The sequence below is a fragment of the Choristoneura fumiferana genome, chromosome 17 (genome assembly GCF_025370935.1).
Source record: "Choristoneura fumiferana chromosome 17, NRCan_CFum_1, whole genome shotgun sequence".
Lineage (NCBI taxonomy): Eukaryota > Metazoa > Arthropoda > Insecta > Lepidoptera > Tortricidae > Choristoneura > Choristoneura fumiferana.
Window position 1 is genome coordinate 5,014,474 of NC_133488.1, and position 23,359 is coordinate 5,037,832.

The 23,359-nt window shown below is 38.0% G+C and overlaps 1 protein-coding gene across 1 annotated transcript; it reads right to left on the reverse strand.

Annotated features, from left to right (window-relative positions):
* Positions 1-387: 387 nt before the first annotated feature.
* On the reverse strand, positions 388-5,026 carry LOC141436876 (uncharacterized). The gene is made up of 3 exons (XM_074099968.1): positions 4,782-5,026; positions 2,487-2,665; positions 388-576 (listed from the first exon to the last, which is right to left on the reverse strand). The coding sequence occupies exons 1-3, from the start codon at positions 4,814-4,816 to the stop codon at positions 422-424; spliced, it is 369 nt and encodes a 122-aa protein (XP_073956069.1). The 5' UTR covers positions 4,817-5,026; the 3' UTR covers positions 388-421.
* Positions 5,027-23,359: the final 18,333 nt, after the last annotated feature.

The window sequence follows — 23,359 nt, forward strand, 5'->3', positions numbered from 1 at the left end:
GTTTTCCGAATTTGACAAAATGTGAACCAAAGTGTTGAATGTGAATGTTGAAGCATTTTAACACATTGCAATATACGAATGATTTAAAAAAAAGTTATTTGTTTTCTACTGTCTGAGTTAAAAAAGGAAACCTCAGGTATCTACATATTGACTTAAGAAAGTGAATCTAATCTTATAAAAAAATCTCTAATGTTAGTAAAGTCTTTGGTTTTGTATTTGTATTATCATTAACATATTTTATACCTTCTTTTTAAAGGATTTGAATATGGTATTTTCAATTAAAATCTATAGTACAAATAGCTTAGTTATTAACTCCAAGATAGTTATATGTAGTTGGTAGATATAATTTAATTGTTAATTTCTGTTTATTTACTGTAAATACAAAGTTTCTGTCGGCTCCTTCCCGTGATTATTCAGTTAATTATGGCGATGTGTCCCTTACCTCTCTCATCATCTCAGGATCGAAGACATACAACACGGGTCGTTTGCGAGAGGCTTTAGCTAGACGAACTAGGTCTCCGTAACGCTCGCGCAGGCCTTCCAGCAGACCCAGGCCAACTGTATGGTGAAAATTACCTGGAGAAGAAAGAAATATCATGAATATTTTTTTGCAAAATAAGACGCGATTCGCTATTTAATGTTCCAAAGCAGGTCCAGCAGGCCTATTGTATGGTTAAAGTTGACTGGAGAAGAAGAGAGTATCATAAAGACATTTTAACAGTAAGAAGTCGCGATTCACCACCTAAGGGTAGAGTGCGTCAAGGCAGGCCCAGTAGATCTGTATGGTGAAAGTTAACTGGAGATTTGAGAGGGATAAATGGAGAATATCACCAAGATGGCAAGAGAAGTCGTACGTGACTCGCTAATTAATCGCCATCATCTTCATCATCAGCCAGAACACGTCCACTGCTGAACAAAGGCATCCCCCTTTAGAATTACATTTGCATCCACCGATGCCGTTAACTCTCACGATGACGTCAATCCATCTAGTGGTAGGCCTGCCAACGTTTCATCTTCCGGTTCGTGGTCGCCAGTTGAGGACTTTTCTACCTCAACGTTTTCCTGTGCTTCGAGCGATGTGGCCCGCAAATGCCACTTCAACATGCATACTCTTCGAGCTATGTCTGATTCGCTGCTGGGGGGTGCTAAGGAGGCTCTTGTTTAGTCGTTTATTGCAATGTGTCTTTTTCTGACTGACCCAGAAGTCAGGTTGAACGCATTGAAATAGCTTAGACGATTTGGTACACAGATAATTTATAAGGACGTCACTTTTTTGTTGGCTATTTTAAATGATATAAAAGCGACAGGCCTGCATTAAGAGCGTATACCTGCTGAACTGGCAACGTTGCATTTTTGTTAGTTTTTCTCGATTATTCCATGAAATTGAATGAAAATTAAAAATGTTGTCTGATAGAATGGAATATTCGAAAAAAACTAACAAAAGTGCAACGTTGCTAGCTCAGCAGGTATAAACGCTCTTAAACATAATCTACAACATTGTGATTAGACATGCTCAAACCAGACTGCAAACATACCTACACGATGTCTGGTGACAACATTTATAACGCAAACTAACATAGACTATTTTGGTGAGTCTTATCACAATTGCGTTATATTGTATTATAATTGTAAACATTATATTTCTTGTTTCTTACATACTTTACAAGTCTCAAGGTCTCTTGTGTGACCTAAAAGGAAATGCCAATGGAGTTATTTCAACACTAAGGTATCTTAAAACCCTTTGCCACATCATGGAAAGCTGTCCGTCCAGTTTTGCTTTATATTTGTTTGTCTGTCCAGTTAGTTTCTATATATAGAAGGGTTTAATCCGAGTTGGATCCTGTTTTCGTTGCGACGTCTGGTTCAACATGGTCTAAATTGTGGTCTAAGATTAGACACTATACTTAAATAGCTAATCCTTGCGGTGCAGGGTCTATATTTCGGCCTGAACTAAACAATGGGTTGCGTATAGGTTAAATAGTTTCTGTTAAAAATTTAATTTGTATAACAAGTTTTTTTTCTGGCTTGTACTTTTGTTGACTCTTTAAATAGTCATGCAGCAAGCATGCAGCTTAGTAACATAATATTATGTATACCAAATTTTAAGTCAACTCGACCACTGGAAATAAGCCAAAATAAACTTGCAAGATTGCAACAAAAACAACAACAATAACAACCAAGCAGGGTAAGTTCAATAAAAGCTTGTAAGAAAAAGTCCCAGATGGCAAGGTTCAGATGATTTTTATATGTTTCTGAAAGAAGCACGCCAGATTTCTGAAGAAACTCTTCTTCTTCAACTCCCTTTAAATTATACCTAATTACTAAAGATCAGCAGTTTTTGAGCCTTTTCTTCTAGCTTTGGACCTAGTCTAGACTGTCCGTTTTGATACTTATTTCCAAGTGTTACGAAACCACACCACAACATTTTCTTTTAAGGATTGTCTCGTAGGATGTAGACTCTACACCCTGTGTACTGGTATCCTTACCGATCCTGGGTAAGACGTGGGCAGAATGCCTCAACATAGGCAAGGCCAGCGGGCCCGGGATGTCTCCGAAGGGCTTGAGGCTCGTCGCGAGCGCCGGCGCGGCGGCGGCGCGGCGCTGTGGGGACGACGACGTGCGACGCGACGACGTCGATCCGACGTGACGGGACTGGCGGGGGATTCTGAGGAGAAATTTATTTGTTATCATCAGTGATGATGTGCACTGCGTAGGCGCAGGGTAGGCAATAGGTAGGTGGCGCCGACTGAATAGCCAGTGGTTATTAGATAACCTAATAACGAAGCTTGAGTTCCCGGGTTCGATCCTATATATAGTAGTAAGCTTTGCTTAGTTGGGGACTAGGTCGATTGGTTTCAATTGTCCCATGATATTTATTTTTATTTTATGTAAGTTTTTTAAGTCTAGTACTTATAGTATTTTTTATTTAATGTATTATCTATTTTATTATTCTTAGGGGCTGTTTCACCATCCATTGATTAGCGTTAACCGACGGTTAAATGTGATGCCGTCTCCGTTTATTCGAACAAAACAAATAGAGACGGCATCACACCTAACCGCCAGTTAACACTAATCAATGGATGGTGAAACAGCCCCTTAATTGTCAATAAATAAATGTTTAAGTTCAAAAAAATATATTTATTTAAGACGTTCACTGCTGAGCAAAGGACTTCCCCTTAGAACGCCACTACGAACGACAACTCGCCACTTGCATGCACCGGTTGCCCGCAACTCTCACAATCTCGTCGTAGTATCGCGTGCTGGATTTATTGTACCTATCAGATGATAATTTAATCCCCTGTTAAACACGTCTTTGTATTACAACACAATAGAGAAAAATCGAAATTGTAAACGTATATTATCAAACTAGAGTTTACCCGCGGCTTCGCACGCGTAAACTATTCGATCTGGTAGTTATAATTGAAATTCCGGGATTTTACAAAATTCCCCTGGGAAATCCCAAAATGTATACCGATATCTTCATTGAGGTTGCGTTAACTAAGAATAACTGGCCAAAATTTCAAGACTCTAAATCCCAGCGATTGAAATTTCAAGATTTTTGAAAAGTAGCCTATATGTTATTCCAGAAGTCCAGCTATCTACATACTAAATTTAATCTAAATCCGGTCATGATTGGTGATTTGGAGTCATTTTGTATTTTTTATTTCAACTCCAAAATTTGTTACTATAACGGTCATCAGTAAAACCTTATCGGAAATACAAATTGAGACATGAATGCACAGAACAACCAGAAAAATAGACCAGCGCTGGGAATCGAGCCCAGGTCCTCAGCATAGGAGAAATACATATCTGTACTCCTGTCCAGTGGTAGTGTAGGGGTATGGCACGCAGCACAGAATGCTGAGGAGCTGGGTTCGATTCTCAGAGCTGGTCTCTTTTTTTGGTTGTTCTTGCGCATCCATGTCTCAGTTTGTATTTTCAATAAATCCGTTCATTCGTTTTAGCGTGAAGTTGTAACACACACACACACACACACACACACACACACACTCACAAACTTTCACATTTAAAATATTAGTAGGATTAATTTTAAACGGGACCTAACTCACACATACGTATTATCACTTTAATTCCTTAAAAGTATGTGGGAGTAGCTATCTTTTGTTTTTATTTCGGGAACCGGTCAGCGATGCATCATTACAGTTGCCATTGAACTTCAAACCTTCTTACAACGCAGTAACATCCAGTTTTTATGTGAACTGATTGATGCTTAGGACCTTTAGCAGGGCAAGTAGCATCTGCGCGGTAAGAATGCGGTCTGGATATAAAATGCGAAACTTTATGCGCAGCTAGTACTAAGTTCAAGGTTGGGAATACAAAAGTTGTGTGACATAACGGTTTGTTGCAGACATCGCTGCTTTGATACCACGAAAGTGTTATGTTACGTGTAATAAAGTTTCAATGGAAGGCTGATAATAAGGAAGTGTCATGTCCCGCTTTAAGTTCGTTGAAGAACATGCAAATTACCGGTTGCGATTGCGCGCTTGTATTTTTTGTAGTTATGTTATGAGTCATTGTTTCTTTAGATTACTTTTGATTTAGTTAATTGGCTTTGGTTAATGTTTTAAACTTAGTTGTTTTAGGTTTATTAAAAGGAGTATGTAGTAGAAAACAATAGATTTGGGATAATTTATGTGAATATAGAAAAAGTCACTGAACTCTACAAAACATGTTTGTAAACAATACGCTGTAGTACTTAATTATAAAATGAATAACAAAGAAAAGCTGTTACAAATTATTTACGGTAATAAAGTACTTACACGCATTGCCGGATCATAAGAGTGGACTTCGCCATATTATTTAAATAATAATAAAAAACAAAATTACGCACAAAAGTCACACCAAACTTAAAAAAAAAACTAAAATATCCTTCGTCGTCACTGAACCATATTCAAACAATTCACTTGCATTCGATTTTCAAAAAAAAATTTTTTTTTTTATTCAATTTGTTTTTCTTGACGGCCAGTCTCGTCGCTAGCTCGCGCGTTTCGTTAATGCGTGAGTTGTTCTCTGCCGGTATACCGGCTTATTATTGGACTAGGGATGTCCCGCAAAAAAGTATCGATAATTTTGTTTTATTGCACATTCTGTTGTCGTGTTGATAATAAAATATTGTAATTTGCATCAGTTGACGTTTTAATTTGTTAGTGTTTATGGCAAAGTGTGTCAAAAGTTATGAATTTATGACACCAACAATTCGACTTAATTAATTCTAACTATCCTTACTAATTCAGAAAAAGAGTATATTTGTTTTTTTATAAATTTGTTAGCTTGTTACATTTTCGTGCTTAAAGTACTCCATCAATCGTGATTAAATTTTGTAAGGCTAGAGATAGGTTGAGGTCCTGAAAAGGACATAGAATAGTTTTTATCCCGGAAATAATTATAATTCCGGTGGACGCGCGGCAAACGAATTATTTGCAGATGAAGTCGTGTGCAACAGTTAATAGCTATATTTTTATTTACCGAAGCAACTGGAGGTCTATGGTGGGGCCTTTGTCCAACAGTGGACGTCCTACGGCTGAGATGATGATGTTGATTGATAATGATGATGATTGTTATTTAGGGAACATATAAAATTACTACGGGACTCAGACGAAGACGGGAGCAACAGCTAGTAATTGCATTAATCGATGAGACCCCTACCCTTAATTTGTAAAGAAATCTTCATTGTTTTAGGTGAAAGGAACTTCGTCATTGTAACAGTGATGTATTAATACGATTTGAGACAGGTAACACGTGATGAAATTCCTAGAAACAATTGGGCGTATCGTGGCATTGTTCTGTTTTACCAATTACTAGCATTCGCTTGCGAGTAAGTCTGTGGAAAATTCATTAGTCCCGCGCCCGCGGGAACTGCCCTATGTGCTTTTCAGGATACCAAACTATCTTCACGACAAATTTCATCACGATAGATTCAGTTTTTTTAGTTTGAAAGTGTAACAATAAACAAACAAACTGACTTGTTAATGCATTTATAACAAAAGTCAGGATATTAAATTAACTTTTTTTTTTTTTTTTTTTTAAATTATCTCTATGTATATACTTGTGTTCTCTGTACTGTTTACTGTTTTTTGGTGTGCAATAAAGAGTTATTGTATTGTATTGTATTGTATTAAATATTTTCATTAGAAAAATATATATTTTTAGCTAGACTTATCCAGTTTAAATTTAAATAGGTTTAATAATTCAAACAAAACTATATTCTGCCATTCCATAGTCATTACGTACTCGTAATTAATTTATCAGTAATTAAGCTTTGTCAGCCTAATTAGTATGGTATGTAATAGTTTATAATTTATAAACCAAAACGAAAGCACCATTATTTCATAATATCTATCGACATTTGGAAACAACGTCATTATTATTCTCTCAATCTTGGGTTTCATTATTCAGTTCTTAAGTACCTGCTAAGTTTCATTGCTTTACGTGAATCACCGCTCTACCTAGCGGAACGATTCACTCGTGTCGTTGTATGGCCCTGTACCATTACCATGAGTTAACAGTGACCGTACATACTCGATAGCGACGGCGTAAATTATTTGTAGAGGCGCTGTACAATTCTCCATACAAATAATTTACGCTGGCGCTATCAAGTACGCTCACGTAAACTCATGGTAGTGGTACTGTCCGCACTAAGAATTTTCACCGCGCGGTTTTTTTCTCGCAATTCTGTAACACATTGAATCTACACGAGTATCCGCACTGGCGGTAAAAAAATTGCGTGGAAAAAATCTGTGATCTGATGCAAATTGAATGCGATGCGGTACGGATTCAATAATTATATACGAATATATAATTTGCGACAATAAATATCGCGCGGTGAAATATCGCAGTGTGGATAAGCTCTAAACATCGATATGTAAACAATTACATATTGGTATATAGGCGCGGGCAGCACTAGTTGGTGAACTTTGACCGCGTATGTTGACAATTCGACGGCGATGAATTGCCGCAAGGACGTCACTACCGTTCAATTGTAGCGGTATTGAGATTAGGTAGGTGGGGTAAAGTAGGTCAATACACTTGAAAAAAAAAATTATTACGTGAAAGCGAGTTTCCTTGCGGTGGTTCTTAGCTAGATTCCATTAAAATCGCTTGAGCCGTTCTTGAGATGTTGTACTTTGAAATGAAAATATCGGGGATTTAAAGTTTTCTAAGTTGGTTTGGTTATTATTTATATACGACGACCGGATGGCCAAGTGGTTAGAGAACGTGACTACAAAGCTTGAGGTCCCGGGTTCGATTCCCGGCCGGGGCACATATTTGTAAGAATAATACGAATGTTTGTTATCGGGTCTTGGATGTTTAATATGTATTTAAGTATGTTTATCAGTATAAGTATGTTTATCCGTTGCCTAGTATCCATAGTACAAGCTTTGCTTAGTTTGGGACTAGGTCAATTGGTGTCAAGTATCCCATAATATTTATTTATTTATATCAGGGTTTTTCAAACTTATGGGTCCACGTACCCCTGTTAAAGTTTCTAGACGACAGCGAACCCCCCCCCCCCCTCCCTCCTCAAAGAAAGTAATAAAATTGACTGTTGGAGAAACTAAGGTTATTTTTATTTCAATCATCATCATAATATAATGTATGTACCTATATTATTTATTTCAATAAAAGGTAACAAATATAGGTAAGAATCATTTTGCCAACGAAAACAAACTGAAACTGGAGTTCGCGTAATCCACTTTAAGTAACCCTGATTTATATTATTAACACAATCTCAGTCAATTCACAAAGCGTTAGGCACGCTTTGGTTAACATTTAAACGAGTCATGTTTATTGATGAAGCTATTAAATATCTCTTCATTTACAAGGATAACAACAACAACAACAAAGAGTGCGTTGAACTTTGTTGAATCGAACAAGCTCCTCACGCTAAGATAAATAATGTAGTCGAAGATTTTTTTTTAAAGTGTACTTATATCATAACAGCTTGGTACCTTTTACGTCGGCTTCGCTCATGTTGTGTGTCGTTTATTAATATTGTATGGTAGTAGGAATTTCGGCATTTTACTAAATTCACTCGACAAAGCGTCAATGATTAATATACTCACACGCTCTTACTTTTTAACCGACTTCAAAAAAGGAGGAGGTTCTATGTTCCAATGTTTGTATTTTTTTAATGTATGTTCACCGATTACTCAGTCAATTGTGGACCGATTTTCAAAATTCTTTTTTTATTCGAAAGGGTACTCTTCTGAGGTAGTCCCATTGTCACCAAGTCAAGATCTGATGATGGGATCCTAGGGAAATCGAGGGCAAACCTCAAATTTTATAGGTACACCTATGGCGATTTTGGCATTTTTAGCATTAAGATAAGCATTTACATTCAGAAAGTATCATTTGGTAAACTGGACCTGATGAAGAAGACCGTAGATGATCAATGGAACTCTTTAAAGCTAAGTAATGCTCGCGCGTCTATAAACGATCATGATTACTAAACCTAGATAAGCGACTAAGAAGAAGCTTTAAGTTAATGATTCTTTCGAACTGATCTGATGCTGAAGCCGGAAGGTAGGCAACGGAACTCTGTTATTAAACAACGTACCTAAGCTTAATGGGATCGTTGTGAGATGTTCTTTGGCTACGAATCACTAAAAAGTGAGAAATAAAGAATTTTTTTAACAAAAAAGTAAAACCGACTCCAAAAAATTAAAAAAATACGAAAAATGGAACCGACTACAAAACCCTTGAAAATATTTTTCTAGGTAGGTACCTACTAGCTCGAAGTCGGTGACTCAGCACGACCCAGCAGGAGGGATTGAAACCCATAGTATGTAGGTGAGGTAGACGACTATTGTTCCATTCCTGCTGGCTCGTGCTGAGGCACCGACTTATACTAGTAGGTACCTAGAAACATATTTTCAAGGGTTTTGTAGTCGGATCCATTTTCGTTATTTTATTATTTTTCTGGAGTCGGTTTTACTTTTTTGTTAAAATTTTCCTTTATCTGGTGGTTAGTTAGTGTTGTTGTACCACGATGGATCCTTTGAGCTATAGGCTACACGCTACACGGAAAAAATGAATTCTTTGACCAAGAATATTCATAGTCTCAGGAATATTGTTTAAATGCAAGTAATTATTTTCATTAAGTACGATAATAGTTTTAACCCAAGACAATATTTGTCTTCATCCAATACAATATGGCGTCCGGCTATATACGAAATATTATTGTCTTGACCAAGGGTATATTGTCTTCCACATCCTTTTTTTCCGTGTATTAATGTCATGTTGACATCCCATACATTCGTCAAGGTAATCATAGTGAAATTAACAGTACCATCCTGGTACATGCATTAGTTTCTTTGACTGTACCTACCCACAATGAGGGCTATCGTTTTTTGTCTCACTAGATGGCGCACTGTTGCGTGAGGTTTTTAAGTATGGCTTTCAAAGTCTGTTATTACGGGCGTGAAAACAAAGTTTAGATTAAAATCATATTCAATACTCCTTAAAACCGTACCATAAAAATATCGAGCATGCCACAGTGTTGCATAGTTCCCGTTTGGTTCGGAAAAAAGGGAGGACAAAGGTTTCCGAAAGACAAACCTGTCTCAAAACACAGACATTCATTGCCCCGGATCGCATATTTGCCATAATTAATTTCAGATATTGCAAAATATTCACAAAATTATTCTAATTATAAATAAACCAACGTAGCTCACCCAAAAACTATGAGATTTGACATTTCGGAGAACTCACGCTACACTAGCGCCTCTAGCGGCGAATTCATTCGCGATAGCCCTCATTGGGTAAGTATTAACTTCTACCGCTTTTCCTATTCTGTGGTTAAAGCCATATCAAAATAAATTTAATGTCGAGAGCAACAATGCGAAGACTTACAATATGATTAAAGAACAAAGTACAGTGGTTCCTGGTACAGTAGGTATGATGTTGTGGGAAAATAATTCATGATCTCATCTCATATTTCAAACGCGTAGTTTATCAGCCATAAACAGCAGTATTGAGGCACTTGTCTCACCGCCAGCGAGGAAACGATTGGCTATCGACTATTTTTTCGCTCAAGAAACGAACAAAAGATATAAGATCCTGCGTGAGTAATATTAATAGTTGATCGCTGGCTGTTCACACTGTCGGCGAGAACTCGCTCTTACATCTTTTGTCGCAGCGACAAGAGCTATAAAACTCGCTGAGCTATAGATACTCGCTCAGCGATGTCAGCTTGGCGGCCGCCCGCACGAGCGAGTCAAGTGGAGCGAGTAATCGCCCGTCGCACGCGAACACTCGCTTACAGCCGAGCGACCAAACTACACTCGCTTCTCGCTGCTCGCCCACTTGTTTCTAGTTACTCGCTCTACTCGCTTCTCGCTCATCGTCGGCGGTGGGACAAGTGCCTGAATATCACATAAAAAATATAAATGTGAAAATGGGAGCCAAGTTCAGGCGTGGTAGTCCAATAAGCCCACTAATATTAAATGCGAAAGTTTGTGAGTATGTGCCTGCATGCGGGCTTATGTTTGTTTTGTTACTTCGCGCTAAAACGGCTGGACAAATTTGAATGAGTTTCGGTACATATGTAGATTGGTAGTAGCTATATGCACGAAATTAATGTAAAATTTTTGACGACCGGATGGCTAAGTGGTTAGAGCACCTGACTACGAAGCTTGAGGTCCTGGGATATTTGTGTGAATAACACGAATGTTTGTTCTCGGGTCTTGGATGTTTAATATATATTTAAGTATGTATTTATCTATATAAGTATGTTTATCCGTTGCCTAGTATCCATAGTACAAGCTTTGCTTAGTTTGGGACTAGGTCAATTGGTGTCAAGTATTTATATATATATTTTTTTTTAATCCTAAAATGTTAACTGCTCTGCTAAGTCTAGACTATGAAATTTGGTACCACTAAAATGAAGATCGTAATGTAAATTTCAGAGGTAGGTACTTGTAGGAATTTAGTACAATCCTGGAATTTCAATTCGTTTGGTTTACGCGTGCAAAGTCGCGTGTAAATACTAGTTAAGAATACGCGTGATTGTCAGCAATAAAATTTCCTACCGAGATCTAATTGCAAAACAATTTGATATAAATTTCAAATATAAAAATAACGAAGTTTCATATCGAAGCGTGGCAAATTTTTATGGTGTAAAATTAGGTTATAGCTAAGTTTTAAAGATGTAAATAAAACGTTGGCTGACTAACATCTTTAGTCTGAAATGACGTACCTACTAACTTTTTAAAACTAAAGTCGTAACTCCCTTGGGGAGGAAAACTATACGTAAACCCATAATGCCCGCGGGAACAATTGAGGCCATTGTCCTTTAGTATACAGGCATGAAATAACGTCACTGACGAGCAAGTGTGATGAAAAACATATTTTGAGTTATTAAGGAGTCAAACATGGCTCTAAATGATTCGTGTAATTAACACATAGCTGCTGCGTCACGTTATTTTTTCTTTAAACTTGGCTTGACGCGCTACCATGTGTCTATATTCATTGCTATTCATTAAGTATGTACTATTAATAGTTTAAGCGGGTAGTTATGTGCACGTGGAGTACATTACAATAGATACTTAGCTAAATTAATACATAGAAGTAGCGTGGTGTGACATTTTTGCTAGGCAACAAGGAGGGTGAGGTGAGAGTAACGTGAATGAGTATGTCTTCACATGCAACCCTCGTAGTTTGTACACAAGCTTTGCCATACCTACTTGTTAATAACACCGAAATTAGTAAATAATTTAGGCAATTTTGTGGGAATCAAGTTGTGATGGTGCCAGGTTACTGATAAATAGGCAACTTGAGATTTTTTTTTATTCGACTGGATGGCAAACGAGCAAGTGGGTCTCCTGATGGTAAGAGATCACCACCGCCCATAAACATCTGCAACACCAGGGGTATTGCAGATGCATTGCCAACCTAGAGGCCTAGAGATGGGATACCTCAAGTGCCAGTAATTTCACCGGCTGTCTTACTCTCCACGCCGAAACAGAACAGTGCAAGCACTGCTGCTTCACAGTAGGTTTAGCGAACAAGATGGTGGTAGCACAAAGTCCTACCACCTGCAAACAAAAGATATATTCATTTTCGATATGCAGATACGTCCCCATATACTTTCGGTAGGCTACTTTTTATCTCGATGTTTCCATGGGATCGGGATTATATCTCGCAACCATTGAGTTTAGAGTCATGTTTGGCACGATGGTTTTTAATACAACGTCAATAAAGGTGATAGCTCATCCACCCCACCCGGCACCCGACCAGCACTGCCTCGCCTCGAGCGGTTAGTATTCTTCATATGGATTTGTATGGGCATGTGCTCACTACATCAACTCCGTAGCGTCACCGGATCGCCTCGTTCGCGGTTGCCACGCGCGGACGGCGAGTGGACCACTCGGTGACAGCCCGCTGCTCGCCGCCATAGTGACTACTAGGAAATTCGTGGACGTGGACGTTACGTGAGGTCCACTCGTTGTCAACGCGGCGTCCACCCGTGGACCACCTGTCGACAACGAGTGGACGCCGAAAGTCGAGGCGGTGCTGGTCGGGTGCTAATGAGCTGTGACCTTAAAACCTCGATGTAATGTCGTTTCGTACTTTTTAGGAATAGCTGTGGAGATTAATACAACTGCTACATTTCATTTTCATTGTAACTAACCTCTATGGATTCTGTCCGAAATAAATGGTTTATTATTCTTATTATTATAGTTCACACGAGAACCCACGGGTGAATGGTAGTATTCTAGAATTTTAAGTATACTTGTTGTTCCTAAATACAGCTGGATTTCTCGTTGTAAGCTTATCTTTAGGTACCTTTTTAATAGTCCTATGCGAGTCAGCTTCCTCTTATACCTCTCCTATCTCTCTGCTTTGCATATTTCTAACGTTATCATGTAAAAACAAGTGATTACACATGTGTTGTTGTGTATGAAACTCAAAACGACTGAGGGGCTGTTTCACCATCCATTGATTAGCGTTAACCGACGGTTAAATTTGATGCCGTCTCCGTGTATTCAAACAAAACAAATAGAGACGGCATCACACCTAACTGTCAGTTAACGCTAATCAATGGGTGGTGAAACAGCCCCTTAGAGTAAAACGGGCTTTATAAATATTTTGTTTTGCAAAAAAAGTCACAAGTTTTTGGTGACTGTGACTAAGTAGTATATATATGTTTGTTGCATTGTCATTTTATCTATATATTCGTTGTACAACTGTCTTATACCTTTAAACGAGCAATTCTTGTATATAAATAAGTAGATATATTTTTAAATAGATATATCTCGGAAACGGCTCCTACGCCTTCGATGAAATTTGGAATGGGGGGTGGGGGTTTCGGGGATGAAAAATCGATCTAGATTGGTATTATCTCTGGGAAAACGCGTATTATCGAGTTTTAGCCCGAGCAAAGCGCAGTCGCCCAGGTATTGTTACTATTATCCGATATCACGTACGCTACTATGTATTTGAGATTTGGTGGTTACATTTAAGTACCCAATAAACTGTCAGATAGGTAGCGATAATATTAAATGGATCGTCAATATGGTATTTGTCATCTCTTAAATTCGCCATTTGTTATTTATTACTATAAAAATACAGGCAGGGTTTTTTTGAAAAATCATTAAATAACTGTTTTTTTCTAAAAACTCTTTTCTATATGGCGCTACTTGCATGTGACATCAGAAGCTAGTATTTTTTCTCTGCCTAATCTTGAATTTAAAACGTTTGAAACTCTGATAATTATATGTTACCTAAGCAGTAGCTTAAAAATCGTTTTCCGTTGGATACCACATTGGCAAGCTTTGGTTTACAAAATAGTTCCTTGCTGTATATAACGTGTGGCAACATACTGAGTGGAGGCCTTTTTGGTGTCCTGTCGTGTCACCACGTAATGTTTTAATTGTTAGTTTTAGTGTTTTAGTCTTATTTGGTCTTATTACGAGAGCCCGGAATTTTCGCGGCATTTTTGATCTGTCATAGTGACTTCTCACTTATCGACTCTAACTAAATGATGTCGATAATGATATTATCGTAAAATAATAATCGTAATATCTTTTATAAAGACACTAATGGAACACTTATTAGCACTACAACAGACTTTGAATATGAAATTGAATCATTGAATTAGAAATTGTTAACTATTTATTGTTTTCATTGCATAGTAGTACATTACTGCAGAGGCCATGAAGTAAGGGATTGATGGACGAGTTCTGGGTAGCAATCCCTGTTCTGCCCGAGGTTTGTATAGTGCTTTTCTCAAACAATGTGAGGAAATATTTCATCCATCCATCCATCCATCCATCCATCCATCGCATCGCATCGCATCGCATCGCGTCGCGTCGCGTCGCTTCGCATTGCATCGCATCGCATCGCAGCGCAGCGCAGCGTAGCGCATCGCATCGCATCGCATCGCATCGCATCGGAGTATCGCAAACGCTTACAGAGTAGTGGTGGTTGGCTGTTCGTAATTTTTCCTTTGTCAGTTTAATAGTAAGCAAATTTAAAAAGTTAGAGCAGCGGACAATAATGGATTTTCATACATACTTCATGGCCTAGGCCAAGTTATGTAGGGAGGTGGTAGGGAGCCATAAATAAGAAACTTCATGTCTCCATTTCGTGACATTAACGCATACATTTCCGAGCATGTTTGAGAAATGATTGTTTATGTCTATTTCACATTTTTGAATGCTCAAATTTAATTGGAAGAGATCGCGCTTTAACGATAAAACCGTCTATTGATGACCTCTACTTTTAGTCTTTTTTAACATGTTGTGTATCGATATATCGATATTGAATATTGGAAGTCGATAAGTGAGAAGTCACTATGACAGATCAAAAATGCCGTGAAATTACTGTAAGGTGGTGGTACTGATGGAAATCCGTCTTTCTTTCTTTCTTTAAAATAAATAAGAATTGAAGACCTCAGATTTTCCAATAGAGCTTCATAAGGCTAACATGGATTATTTCAGGATTCAGTAGGTGAGGGGGCTTAGGCAGTTTGGGATGTAGTTCCCACGTGGGCCCATTGGGGATTGGGAACTTCATACACGCGTGTTAATATGTAGGGTGATGTAGCGTCAAGATTCCGCAATTGAAGCAATGAGGGCTATCGCGAATGAATTCGCCGCTAGAGGCGCTAGTGTAGCGTGAGGTCTCCGAAATGTCAAATCTCATAGTTTTTGGGTGAGCTACGCGGGTTTATTTATGATTAGAATTTTTTTGTGAATATTTTGCATTACCTGAAATTTATTATGGCAATTATGCGTTACGGGGCAATGGATGTCTGTGTTTTGAGACAGTTTTGTCTTTTGGAAACTTTTGTCCTCCCTTTTTTCCGAACAAAACGGGACTAAGCAACACTGTGGTTGCTGGATATTTTTATGGTACGGTTTTAAGGTGTTTTAAATATTATTTTAATCTAAACTTTGTTTTAACGGCCGTAATAACAGACTCTGAAAGCCACACTTAAAAACCTCACGCAACAGTGCGCCATCTAGTGAGACAAAAAACGATAGCCCTCATTAGGACGCACATATGAGGTAGAGGAAAAAATCCGGTAAAAGGGGCGGTGCGGCATGCGTTATGACGCAGCCACGTGTAAAAACGCCGCAGTACACCAAATTATGTATACTTTGTTTCTCCACATATTCTTGGCACAGATTTTACGTATATTATGTACTAGGCCATCCCTGCGGCTTTTCTCGCGTGATCAATTAGGCCTGACAGTTCAATTGAAGTTTAAATACGTTTTATGAGAAACACTCCTGATATTTCTTATCTTCATATCTCTGACGTCAGGCTTACGTAGCTCAGAATTAATAATTAACATTTTGCAAGATATACTTGGCGTTAATTTCTGTGTTTCCCTAAGTTCATTAAGATTTTGGTCGGACTCTTGTTGAACTGTATAAAAAAACATTCTTAAACATGAATTACATTTTTTTAAATACCTACTTATTAGTAAATATCAACCCGAAGAACCGATAACCGTTGGGGTAGACGAGTTCTTGAGTGGAGACCACGGATCGGCAAACGTAGCGTAGGACGTCCTCAGACTCGGTGGAGCGATGATCTTCGCAGGGAGGCTGGCAAGAGCTGGATGAGAGTAGCCGAGGATCGTGCTCAGTGGCGTGCCATGGGAGAGGCCTATGTCCAGCAGTGGACGAACATAGGCTGATGATGATAGTAAATATCTAATTCAACATACGAGTACTTCGTTGCCAAATAAGGGACGATTAAATCTTATAATATAAGTGAAACAGTAGGATTTTTTTATCACAGTACGAGTGAAATTGCTTATGAAAATTCCATTTCAGTTTTATATCATCCAAGGGAAGGCACGAACCGAAAAGTTACAGGATAACTCTACAGTTATGAATACGATATTCTTCCCATCCCTCTCTTATTCACGGTAAACAAAAGTGACGGGTATCGAAAGTTGTGTGGATTTAAAGACAGCAAGGGAGCATTCAACATGGATTACAAGTTTTACGATAAATACGAACCGCGGAAAACAAGTGGAGTTTTAAAAAGAAGTTTGTTGATTTATGTAAGCCACAATATATACGCATAAAAAGTAATTGTTTGAAAAAAAAATTAAATTACTTGCACCTAAAGGTTTTTTTTTTAACTTCTATAATACGCTTATAATCATAACTCTCGTGAACGAAAATATCTTCATAGCTTTTGCTGTTTTTTTTTGTTACAATGACTAAGATAGTTTAGTTTATTGAATAACCTAATATGGCTCCGAAAGCAACCTTGAAACTGAGTTTTCCTAAATGCGTGCTAAGCTTGCATACGCCTGTGAACCAATTCGATTATATGCGAGATTTGGATGAACTTAAAGTATGAACAATATACGACCTGATCATTAATGCCCTCACTTCATTTGCCATAAAGCACGAATTATCAGGTCTCTCATTTCTCATTCATTTCAGTACGACGATTATAGATCTTATATTAACCGCACCATGTTCAATTCCCAATAAACACTGGATCCGCGCGGGAACTACAGGATAAGCCCTCTCGTTCTGAGGAAGTAAAGGCCGGAGATGAAGAGCAATTAAGAGGCTTTTTCTATTTATCTTGGCTTTTTAAATAAAGAGAAAAGAGAAGAATCCTTTTGTAAAGGGTTAATTTCAACAGTACGTCATAGAGCAAGAGCCCGCGACGGCCAGACCTTCGTTATTTTTTAAAAGCTGAAATTAAATTAATAACCAAATAAGTACTGCGCAACAGGTGCCAATTATTTAAAGTATAAGCTTTGCTAATCTTTTTTGCCAGGCTTCTATTCAAATATAGTTTATGGGTATCTGGCAGGGGGTTGCAGGGTGGCAGGTGGTCGGGAGGGGAATATATAAAAGAAAGAAATGTATAAAAATTGAGTTTTATACCATATCGAATTTGAGGTACAATTTTATACATACACCTTTACTACTTCTTATCTGCCAAAGTGTTGACACTACCCAAATTTCATAGTTGGAGATCGTTCTTTCCTGTGCTAGAAACGTATTATATAAAAAAAACAGCTTTTGTAAAATAACGAAGGTCTGGCCGTCGCGGGCTCTTGGTCCAACATTTAAATAAATGGCTTGTTTGCTACCAACAGTTATGCAGCTGATTGTCGCAGCCCTGCGAGTAAACGCGACTCAGCGTTTTTTAAATAAAATATAAACAAGCCTCTGGCCGCTGTTTGTAGAGTTGATTGAAGCGGGAAATAGGAATCTTGTGGTTCCCAAATTGCACACATTTTTGTACACACAAGCAGACTCTCCTATTTTTGTAATTTTCCTATAATAATAGAAATTATGTTTTAAATTTTTTAAAACGTTGTGAAGGTCCACAACGTTTGGGTCGTACGACCCAAACATAGGGGTTTTTAAGTTTGACGCCAATATCCGTCTGTCTGTCTGTGGCATCGTAACTCTCAAACGGATGGACCGATTCCGTTGCTGGTTTTCACGTATGAATGTAAATACTTCATTGTACATAAAACAAAAAATATACATACTAATACAACAAAACAAAAGAGTACAAAGGCGAAGGGGTATGTTTGTCCATCTTTCACGTCGAAACGGAGAGACGGTTCGACGTGATTTTTGGCATAGAGAAAGTTAATGGGCCAGAGAGTTACATATTCCATGCGGGCGAAGCCGCGGGCAAAAGCTAGTGTTTTATAAAAATTGGTTCAACCGTTTTTGAGATATTGAACTTTGAAATGACAAGTCGGGAATTCATCAACTTTTCTAAGTTGGTTAGGCAGGTTACTGTAAGGACAGATTAAAAATTATATAACTATGACATTGTTGAGGTTTTTAAACTATAGTATTCAGGACATTGGAATCAGAACATATTAAAGACTTGAGTTTGGAAGAGATAATGTCACCGACAATTTAATACTTATTTAATATCAAGTAGGAGTAGGACAAAATTGACATTAGGCGTTATTTTGCGGGCGTTTTTTTAAATATCAATGATCTACAACATTTTTCCGTTGCTTATCCGATACCAATCATGCAATACAGCTACATACGTTTGCGCGGCTCGTGTATGTAAACATCCAGAACCCGCACCCTATCTTCCACATAAATTCGTCGATAGGATTTTTTTCTCAGAAAGGCTTTACTTTTATTTTAAAAGCAATTTAACTACGTGAAATATTTGAATAATCCCCTGCCTAACCGGAAATCGAACCCGCCAAATGCTAAAAATGAACACCATGGTTAGCAAAGCCGAGCGCTAGTGGGTATAATATATAACCTAATATTCATCTTATTTGGTTAGGACTGTCACGCGGTAAACAAACCGCGTAAGTTGACAGCCGCTGGGGGCTTGTGATTGGAGGGCTGCGTGACAGCAACACAATGGCGGATGACAGATCTCAGACAGCAAACTGTCAAAAAGGACTTACAATCAATTTTGTGACAAGGAAAATTAGGCCTACGTTATACATTTTGTAGAGTTTAATTTAGAAAGTGTTAGAGGAATGCGGATAGGCTGTTTTGTTTTGGAAGATTGTTTTCGATCAAGTGCTAAGGAAATAGAGGAGCTTTTCCATGAAAGATAAGTGACTTTCTTTTAAGAAAAATAGTCTAAAATCTTTTAAAAAAGATGACCAGGAATTCTCACATATTTGGCAAAAGAAGTGAGTTTTTGAAATATCTTTAATATATCTATCTACCGTTTAAACCCGTTTAAAAAAAACCGTTTTTTGCAGATCTAATAAAGTAATCCATAACAGAATTAAGCCATCGAGTAATTCTAACTGCTATTCTTTTAATTTATCGAAAGATGAAGACAGTTATCGCAGTTTAATTTGAAAAAAAAAAACGCCTGGACAATAGAGCATAAACACAGATGGCAATCTTCACTTTTCAATTCCAGTTTCAGGCGCAGATGGCCAGTGTTAAATGTTTAATGTCGTCTTGAAGATTGGTTCTTTTGAGACCCTGGCTGTTTGTTCGCTGTTTAATGAGATCTTTGCTCTAGGGTTAACCGGTGTTTTAATTTGCTGGCCTTACCTTAAAAAAAAAGCTTCAAACATTATCTAAAATAACAGTTTCTTGTAAACATGTTTAGTGATCGTATTAGTTTTTTGGATAATACCTAATCACGGAAAGAGTTTAACAGCACATACAGAGCAATCTTACCTTTTTCTTACTTATGTTCTGTTAAAAAAATGCACGCTTTTTTGGTACCTTCACAAAGACATAATATTGGAATTGCGCTCCATCCGTTTTTCCATAATTTGACGAAAGATATGCCAAAGTACAACGAAGGGCACGCTCGTCTGTTATCTCTTGTTACCGAGTTCACGACGAAATGCAGATAGGTAGGGTTGCCAAAAAAAACACACACACAAAGAAATTGCCATTTTAACGTCGCTAGAAGAACAAAATGTTTGATGCGGTAGAAATGTTCTCGAGTGGCGACCACGAATCGGAAGAACTTAAACTCTCTCATACACACACAGAAACTCCTGTCTGGCTAGAATAAATAAATATGCGTTCATGCAGTTAGGATTAATAAATAACAAAACAGTAAATAAACAAACACACACACACACACACACACGTTTGTAAATGAAACAACGAAGTGAACGAAACTATTTAAAATTGTGACTTCTATAATAAAAACAATACGGCTAATAAATGTACCATTTAGGTAATTTTAGTCCGAGAAACGTGTTACAATTTGTCAGTTAATTCAAACCTCAAATTAAACAAAGTATAGCTATCACGAGGTCGCGGGTGAGGAAATTTATTGTTTATATTTCATTGTTATTCATGACAGAACGCTTGATTTAATAAACTGTAACAAAAATATCAAGATATTTTAATATCTGGTAAGGTGGTAACCCTATTGGGGCCGTCTCAATTTCGCCCTACATTGTTCAAGATGGGTCGGCGGTCCGTCCAGCGAAGCTATACGTTGCATGGACAAAGTGGCGACATCTGAAAGTAATGTTTGAGGGTTTTATCTGTTTGTGACCAATGCGGGTCCAACATTGAACAGAATTTAGTTTCATTAGTTTGTTACTTTTGTTTTCCTCTTAGAATATCTTAGGCATCTGTAGATAAATCTTTTAAACGTTTTTAGGGTTCCGGAGCCAAAATGGCAAAAACGGAACCCTTATAGTTTCGCCATGTCTGTCTGTCTGTCTGTCTGTCCGTGCGTCCGCGGCTTTGCTCAGGGACTATCAATGATAGAAAGCTGTAATTACGCACGAATATATATGTAAACTATGCCGACAAAAACCTTTGCACTAGAAACGACCCATAGCGGGGGACCTCTCCCAAGAACACTTCTTAAAAATACCGGCCAAGAGCGTGTCGGACATGCCCAAAATAGGGTTCCGTAGCCATTACGAAAAAATTAAGTAATATTTTTCTAAGGATTTCGTATTTTATATTTCTCGATTTTAATGAAAATTTGCACTTTAATCACTGAATCGAAAAATCGTCTTAGCAAACTCCTAATGGTTTTAAAAACCTATCCAACGATACCCCACACTATAGGGTTGGATGAGAAAAAAAAAACACCCCCACTACGTCTATGGGAAGTACCATAATTTTTTTAAAATTTTTAATTGTACCATTTTGTCGGTATAGTTTACCTATATATCCGTGCAAAATTACAGCTTTCTAGCATTGATAGTCCCTGAGCAAAGCCGTGGACGGACAGACAGACAGACAGACAGACATGGTGACACTATAAGGGTTCCGTTTTTGCCATTTTAGCTCCGGAACCCTAAAAAGGTTTAAATTAAAGTGTTTTTAAGGTAATCCGTTTTTTTCTTAAATTACTTAAGTAATAAAGTACCCTAGCCCCTATTCAGCGCGTAAATCCGTGTCACTAGCAAACTAATGCCGCGTCCCAGAACAAATGTCGCCTTATTAGTAGTCCGGTCGCGCCAGGAACTCGGCAATTATCTACTTCGCCTCCCAGAATAGGTTCATGAGACGCGACACTTATATGAAGACATTCCTACAGACCTAAGGGTCGGGCTACACACTCAATCATACTTGCTACACGCGCAAATTCCAATTTGCACAAGCAAGCATGTGCGTTAAGACGGCAAAATGGTTACCGCACAAATGGCTTGTGGACGTCATACAGTTTTTGTACCAATTTTTGCACAAACGTTTGCGCATGCAAGTCGCTGCATGTAGCCGGGCTTTAAAACATCAGTTAAACGCTAATTTTGGTATCAGTTCAGTCCATTATTCTAGTCAGAATGTCGACTGAATTACCTTGTAAACACTGAGACTTGTAAAGACTGATGGTCCAACTTGATGAAAATTAAATGTTGTCAATGCGATGTGAATGATAGAAAACCGAATCGAACCACGTAACAGAAGTCTAACAAGATATTAAGATGGAATTGTGCTTGCAAAGCGAGGGCGTAGAGTTTCAGTGATCATATTGACTTGAAATTTGGTATGCACAATGTAAATTGCATGATCATGGAAGCCCGTCAAATAATGTAGACGCAGGCAAAGATTAAATAAAATACGATTATTTATTTAATCACCAACATAAAATTTTGCGAGTCGGTATCGATAGAAGATATGTTTGAGCATTTCTACTTGAATTATTAATACTTAACACGTTGATGACACTACTTTCAATTAAATGTTGTTAAGCCTTATATTGCGCGGAGCAACAGGCGCAGGACAGGAGCGGATGGTGACGTCTCACGAAGGCCCTTTGTACCACTGGGGTACCATAGGACGACAACAACAAGCCTTATATTTGGAAGCCTACAGGCGTCCATCAACGTAAATTAGAGTTGAGGTTGTCTATTTTTGTGGTTCTGTATTTTGGCATTAATGTCAACAAAATTATACTATTAGGGTCCTGTTTTTGCCAACTAGGGCAGGGAACCCTAAAAAACACGATGGTTACAAAACACGAAGACGCACGTAATTCGTAGCGATTTTCTTTCAAAATATCGTTTTAACGACGTCTAAAATTTTCTTTTTTGCCATCATTCTTTGCTCATCTCATTTGGTATGCTTAGAGCGAGGTGGATAGGTATTTACTACAGCTTAAGTTCACAAGAAAACTGGGTCTTTTTTCGGGACACATTTTAACAGTATCTGTAAGTCAAGACCTGGTTTTTGTGAGGACATAACTGCTTGTGAAGCGGGTGCTTATGTAAATAAGGGTTTGAATAACAAATTCTTGAGTTATTCACGAAGTTTTTGACGTCGAATTTGGTCATTATTGGAGCGTTTCAACCGCCACAATTTTCGTGGTCATATTTTTTGGGGTTCCGTACCCAAAGGGTAATAAAAACGGAAACTTCGCTGTCCGTCCGTCCGTCTGCCACCAGGCTGTATCTCAGGAATATGATAGTTAGACAGTTGAAATTTTCACAGTGAGTCACAGACGGTTCTGGCAGAAAATCAGCGCTGCAGGCGTTTAACGCTTCAGCATAATGCTGAGTCAGCGACCGTTTCACTTTCGCGGGGACACACAACATTGTGTTTATTGTATTTACTATTTTCATGTTTTTCTGTAATTTTTTTCATTTTTTATTTTATTTGTGTTAATTTTGCTGTATATGTGTGTCTTCTGTGTTAGTGAATAAATGTCTTCTTTCTTTCTTTCTTTATAACTGTGGCCCTTATAAGAACATACAAAAAACAGAGGGCTCCCGTTAGATAATTTTGCCGTTTTTTGCTCATGTCTAATGAATGTTGTATAGATGGTATGGAACCCTTCGTGCGCGAGGCCGACTCACACTTGGCCGGTTTTTTAAGAATGGGATGCACAATTTGATGTCATTTTCGATCATTTTTTAGACGCTGTGTACTTCTGCTAGATAACCTGCAAACTGTAACAGAGTATATATAAA